The following is a 6,861-nucleotide window of genomic DNA, read 5'->3' as shown; positions in this document are numbered from 1 at the left end:
CCCGGCGGTCGGAGGACGGGCGGGGTGGGGGCGCCATGTGGTTCATGTACGTGCTGAGCTGGCTGTCGCTCTTCATCCAAGTGGCCTTCATCACGCTGGCCGTCGGTGAGAGTTCGCGACCCCGGCCCTCGCGGGCTCCCGCTTCGGCCTCGCAGGGGGCCTCCGGAGCCACTCGGGGAACCCCTGCCCGGCGCTCCCGGCCTTCGCCGCTCTTCTCCCGTCCCGCCTGCTCCTGCCCCTGCTGCTCAGCCCAGCAGCCCGGCCTGACTGCGGGTCCTTCCAGGTGTCACACAGTCTGCCCCAGCAGTGTCCGGGAAAGGCTGACTCAAGTGCACCTGCCCGCCCCTGTGAACCGCCAGCTGCTGCCGCTCCCACCCCACCGGGCCCAGGGCGCCGAACTTTTCCCCGACGCTTACCGCCGCCCTTTTGCCTTTGGCCCTTCGTACTTGCTGCTCTCTCCACCTTTGACATTTTCCCCCTTCTGACTAGTTCCTACTCGATCTCAGTTGAGATCTCACCTCCTCCGGGAAGCCCTCCTCAGGAGTTGGATGGTCCAGCAGCGCCCTGTACTTTCCCTAAAGTAGCACGTCTCCCCTCCTTACTGGTTCCCCGTCCAAGCTATGTCACAGAAGGGATCTTGTCTGTGTTGTTCTGCTGTATTCTCAGCACTCGGCCCAGCACTTAGCCCATACTAAGTTCCCCGCGGGTATTTATTGAATTAGTGAAAGAAATTCCGCTTTCTGGGCCAAAGGTTACCATTGTGCGGAGGAGTCAAATTCAGGCTTCCATTCACTTTTATGAATCTCTCCTTAGTCGCCCAGACAAAGTTTTACTTCTCCAGAGTTGCAAGGGCAACACATGGGTTGTTCGGTTTGTTCCTGACCTGAAGTCCATGAAGGGTTGAGGGGACCCAGCTACAGAGAGAGGGATGACTAGGGTGGTGGGAGTGACCCTGACTGATATTCTCCATTTGCCCCTCTCCACATTCCCCCAGCGGCTGGACTCTATTACCTGGCAGAATTGATAGAAGAATACACAGTGGCCACCAGCAGGATCATAAAATACATGATCTGGGTAAGTGGCAGCTTTCCCTGGGATTCCCTCTCTTTTTTCCTGCCTTAAAAGCAGGAAGTGGGGAAAGTTTGGCATGCATGATGAGACCTCTGTCTTTTCTGTTTCCTGAGAGTACCACTCCTACCTCCCTGACCTGTACTCTGTCTTTTGGGTCTGAACACCCGGGCCCAAATCTTCCTTGATCTCTTTCCCCAGTGGCATTGCTTCATTGCAGACCTTGTTCTCATTTCTTTAAGGTGATAGCGAGTGCACATTCTGTGTTGACAGGACCATGCTTTGCCTTTGCTTAGCTGTCTTCCACTGTCTCTAGCTCCTTGCTCTGCTCAAAACATTTAGAACTTAAAGGAACCTTAGGATAGTTTTGAGTACCTGTGCATTATCCTCTTTCTAATTGATTCAAATGATATGTCCTAAGAGGGGAGCACCTTCCTTGGCCCTGACCCTGACCTCCCCTGATCTCATGGGAGTCTTCTCTTCCTGAGGACACAGTCCCTGTCATTGATATCAAAGCCACAGGAGTGACTGCTGGTGGACAGATTTCCACCAGCAGCAAGAAAGGCTGGGGATGGGGATGCAATTGGACAGGAAGAGTGCACTGCTCCTCAAGTCACCTGATTGATTTCAGCGGCCACATCAACTCTGGGCATGGCCTGGGGTTGGGAGTTAGTGGTGGAGACAAGATTGCAGCCCTTAGCTCTCAGTTCAGAGGCCCAGCTTGTGGGCGTTGGTGCAGGAATTAGACCTTCATTCATCCATCTGTCTTTTGTTGCACTGACAACTATAAGTCTTTCAGAACAGTGTTTTTCAAGCTGCAGGCATGATTTATTATTGGGTTATGTAATCTATTCAGTAGGTCATGATCAGCACTTTTTAGCAAATGGAATAGAAAAGACTAAATTGAAATTTGAGCTCTAATCATATATATGTATGTGGGTGTTGGGATCATGGTGTAAAATGCTTTTCTAATTGTGGGTTACTGTCAGAAAACTTTGAGAAAGGGCATTGAAAGATGCTGCCCTTTGGGAGCTGAGGGTCTAGTTGGGGAGACCAGACCTGTGACTGACTGTGAAAGGAGGAGATTGAAGCATGAACCTAGTGCTGCCCCGAGTGGGCTGGGGGTTAGTGAGTGCAGGCAGGTTGTTGGAAGAGGCTCCCTGCACTGTGTGCCTCTGGTTGTTTCAGTTCTCCACAGCTGTGCTGATTGGCCTCTACGTCTTTGAGCGCTTCCCCACCAGCATGATTGGCGTGGGCCTCTTCACCAACCTCGTCTACTTTGGCCTCCTCCAGACCTTCCCCTTCATCATGCTGACCTCGCCTAACTTCATCCTGTCATGCGGTGAGAGGGGACAGAGTTGGGGAAGCAGCTGATGTGATTGGATGTGCCCAGCTCAGTCCTGGGCACTGAAAAGAGAAAGGAGGGAAGCCACTGAGGTCCTCCAGGAGGCCAGGCTGATGGGGAAGGCAGCTTCTTACTCTGGAGGACCCTAGAGCCCACAGTGGCTCTAGTGGCTAGGATTTGGGGGGCTGGAAGACTTGCGAACTCAGACAGGGAGGACTTTTCCAGAGAGGTAAGTTTGGAGAAGGGTTTGGGAAGGGAGAAGAGGTGTGGGTTGGTGGAAGCAGGGCCCCCAGCTGAGTAGTTTCAGCCTCAAAGAAACTACTTGGCCAGATAAAGCCTGAAGCCCTTCTTTGGCAGGCAGGCAGGCAGGCAGGCAGGCAGGCAGCTCGCTCCCCATCCAGTCCTCTGGCCTGAAGTCATGGTTAACACTGGAGCCTCGTGGGCTGTGATCCTCCTGCAGACACTGGCCTGGTGTGAATGCCTCATGGAGGCTGCCTTGTCTAGTCTCGATCTCACTGGTTGCAGCTGCCTCAGGTTTGAGGAATGTGTTTGGAGGACCTCAGCCTTCTTGCCTTTGCCCAGCCACTGATTTCTGACCCTGGGAAAGATTTTTCCCCTGTGGGCCTTAGCTTCTCCATCTGTTCAGAGATGATGTTTCTGGCAGAACTCAGTTGACACATAGTAGGTGCTTATAGATATTTAGATAATTGTGGAAAAGATTATGGAAAGTACTTTGTTACCAGGATTGCCATCTCTCCTGGTAATCTTTATTGGTTAGTCATCCTGGCATTTGGTTGGTATATTGCATGGAGTTGGGGTTTTTTTAGAGTTCCTTTTCTATTTCTGAGTGGGAAAACATGGAAAGAGGATATTATCCACAAGGAGAGCACAGTGTTAGAGCTAGGACTGGCCTCTTTCCTGAGTGTCTTGGTGTGATTTCACCAAAGAATTTCCTCAGCAAGGGTGAGTTTGGGGAGCCCTTCCCTGGAGACCAGGTCTCCTCTGCATCTTCCTAGGGAGGAGATCCCGCCAACCCCCACAGCAGCAGGCTCCCCTAGCCTCCCTTTGTCACTCCCCTGACCTGTGCTTCAGATGCCCAAGAGAGTTTTTCCAAAGGATCTTGAGGGTGCCAGGCACCATCCTATCCTCAAGTGTCCCTTAGCCCTAGAGTGTGGCTGGGCATAGCAGAACTGTGGTCTTTGCCCTTGAGGGGGTGAGGTAAGAGAGCAGAAAAGAGACATGGCAGTTACCATGAGGTGCGTGTGAGGGTTGTTCCATTTCAGGGGACACGTTCTTTCTTGTGCCTGCCCTTCACCTCCCTAGGGGAACAGGCAGGGGTGCCTGTCTCTGAGCATCCTGTCCCCAGGATCTGCTCTCTCTTTCATAAACTTGGCTGCACACTAAGAAGATGTGTGTGGGTCCAGAACATGTTAGTTCAGATCAGTGTGCCTTACCCTGGGGCAGGATGGATAAGGGTCCCCTTCCCCAGAATTCTGAGGAACCCTAAGACTGCACCTCAAAGTGTCTAGCAAATGGTGCTCTTTTTTCCCTAGGAATGAGAGCCTCTTTATTTGAGAAGGTCTTCTCCCTTCTGCCCAGTTTGGAGTGTATTCTCTTAGGGGAATCTGATCTGTACACCAAGATTTTCTCTCCACCTACTTCCCATGGGATGACTTTCTTTAGGACTCACATCCACTAACAACCAGGTTCATTGTCACAGTGCTTTGGATTGTGTAACACGGAAGTCTCATTTTGTAACATGCGAAGAGCTTTCTTACCTACCTTCTAATTTTACTCATAATGCCCTCTGCAATGGGGAGGTTGGGACTAACCCTCCCATTTTACCAGATGGGAAACTGAATTCAAGACAGTGGTGTACTAGAAGTCTCATTTTGTAACATGCGAAGAGCTTTCTTACCTACCTTCTAATTTTACTCATAATGCCCTCTGCAATGGGCAGGTTGGGACTAACCCTCCCATTTTACCAGATGGGAAACTGAATTCAAGACAGTGGTGTACTTAGTCCAAAGTCATACTCTGAGTTGGGTATAAAGTCGGGACTAAGACTCAGGGATCCCAACTCTCAGTGGCCTTTTGAAGGTTAAAAGATTAAAAGTCCAGTTTTGTTATTTCCCCCAAGCTGACTGACTCTTCATTTCCTCAACAGGTCTAGTGGTGGTGAATCATTACCTAGCATTTCAGTTTTTTGCAGAAGAATATTATCCTTTCTCAGAGGTAAGAAGTGTCCAGTACATTCAGCTATTAACAAGGACAGGGGAGCAAAGGGGACTTCCATGATTTGCTTTGTGAACTTAGCTATGATTTGAAACAGAGTCTGTTCAGGGATTATGTGTCAAAAAATATAGAGAGAGAAATGATTTAGAAAGCAGCGTGGTTGAGAAACAGAAGAGATCCCTTTGGTTGGGGTGGGGAGGACACTGCTATCCCTCAGTGCATCGTTTGGGTCCCCCCAGGGGGGTCATCCCAAGGTCAGGAAGGGGCTCTGGGATGGCCTTGTCTGATGTAGAACTCACAGGGCAGGCATGGCCTGCCGAGGTGTTCTCCTTCCAGGAGTTCTCCACACCTGCTGCTCCAGTTTGAACCCCAGGGGAAGAACAAGGTCACTTTGGGGAGTGTGGGTCATTCATGGCTTGCCCTCCATCCGCCTCAGTCCAGAGGACTTGCTTGTCCTAATGACCACGATTTGGGGATGGAGCCACATTCAGTCATCTTTAGCCTCCACCTTTCCCCACTGAATTTTCTCCATGTCTGAGGATGTCCTGTCCCTGCTTCCTGGGCCCTGACCCCCTTCAGAGTTCAGGTGTGGGGCCTTCTGTGCACTCCTTACCACCTGCCTAAGAAACACAGTGACCACGCCTGGCCCACTCTTGGCACCTCCAGGGACACCCTCTTCTTAGTCTCTCCTGTTGCCAGGTCCTGGCCTATTTCACTTTCTGCCTGTGGATAATCCCGTTTGCGTTCTTTGTGTCACTTTCGGCTGGGGAGAACGTCCTGCCCTCCACCATGCAGCCAGGAGGTGAGACGGGGTTTGCAAGGGGCCAAGGTGGGGGGCTGCCAGCAAGGCCTGAGTTGGCTGGGGCACCAGAGTCCAGCCCTGTGATGGACACACTTGGGCTCCGGGTTGGGAGAGCTGTGTTCACATTCGCACACAAACACTCATACATTCATTTCCCTACCTATGTCTCCACAGATGACGTGGTCTCCAATTATTTCACCAAAGGCAAGCGGGGCAAACGCTTAGGGATCCTGGTTGTCTTCTCCTTCATCAAAGAGGCCATTCTGCCCAGTCGTCAGAAGATATACTGAACCTCTTGGGAGGGAATGTGGGGGCAAGATCAGGAGAGTCAGGCCCCTGGGCCTCAGTGCTAGGTGGGGGCCGGGAGCCTCTAAGGCACCTTCCACCAGCCCTGGCTTTCTTCCCCTTGACTCTGAGGCCTCATCCCCACCCTCCTCAGGGGTCTCAGCTTGGCTCGGATCTGACACTGCTAGAGGCTGTAACCTCAGGGGGCACTCCAGAGGGTGGCAGAGCCTGCTTAGCCAGGAGGTTGAGGTCCCCCAGCCCTTCCCTCTCCCTTCCAAGGTGAGTTGGGAGGTTCTGGCTCAGCTGGAGCAGGTAGGGCAGGGTCTATGATGCTGGAGAGCAGACAGTGATAATTCTCTGGGCAGATGGCCATGGCTTGGCACTTCCAAAAGAAATAGTTTTTGCTGTTGAACTGTGATTTCTGTCCAAGTGCTGATTCCCATTTGAATAAAGATTCTAGGTGGCACTGTTTGCCTTAATACCCTGGAAGTCCATTTTCCTTTCTTCCTGCTAACATTCTGCCCTGGACTGGACTAGCTTTTCTGCTCCAGGAACCCCTTTTCTGGGTTTGGTTCTTGCCCTTCTGAAGGGACTGTTCTTGTAGCCCTTAGTGGGAAGGGAGCACAGATGACCTGAGCCTCGTCATGGAGTGGCAGTGGGGTATGGAGGCAGCCTTTTTTAGTCACCTTCCTTTTCTTCCATCTCTTCTATCCCCAAGGCTCTGTGACTGTCAATTTGGGAATGGGGGAGGGGGCAGTTTAGGACTGGGGTGGATTTTCAGAAGAACATCTATAATATCCTATTTATATAAGTCTTCCTCTGGGGAAAAGGAGTGGTTTCTGGCTCAATCCTATCTCAGACTCAAGGAGAAACAAAATAAAGATTCCAGGTGGCCTGGGCTATAGCCTGTCTTTTAAGAAATGGGGCTGGTAGAAGCTGTTTATCACTTGGAGAGCATACAAACTCTGGCCCTCTCTTCCGTGGGTCTTTGGCTCCTGGGGAGATGATTTCTGCCTTCTAAGAAGGCAGGCCACGTCTCAGGCACAGACCAGATTTGTTGACCTTGCACTCCAACTACAGTGCCTTACAAGTGCTCAACAGTACACATTGGAATGAAGTCCCCATG

At 51.5% G+C, this 6,861-nt stretch overlaps 1 protein-coding gene across 1 annotated transcript; it reads left to right on the top strand.

Annotated features, from left to right (window-relative positions):
- The first annotated feature begins 6 nt into the window (after positions 1–6).
- On the top strand, positions 7–6,216 carry TEX261 (testis expressed 261). Its single transcript, XM_008579139.1, has 6 exons — positions 7–105; positions 995–1,074; positions 2,257–2,410; positions 4,581–4,648; positions 5,348–5,450; positions 5,625–6,216. The coding sequence occupies exons 1-6, from the start codon at positions 36–38 to the stop codon at positions 5,738–5,740; spliced, it is 591 nt and encodes a 196-aa protein (XP_008577361.1). The 5' UTR covers positions 7–35; the 3' UTR covers positions 5,741–6,216.
- Positions 6,217–6,861: the final 645 nt, after the last annotated feature.

Source organism: Galeopterus variegatus, unplaced genomic scaffold, assembly GCF_000696425.1.
Source record: "Galeopterus variegatus unplaced genomic scaffold, G_variegatus-3.0.2 Scaffold1820, whole genome shotgun sequence".
Taxonomy (NCBI): Eukaryota; Metazoa; Chordata; class Mammalia; order Dermoptera; family Cynocephalidae; genus Galeopterus; species Galeopterus variegatus.
This window is presented reverse-complemented; position numbering and strand designations above follow the sequence as displayed.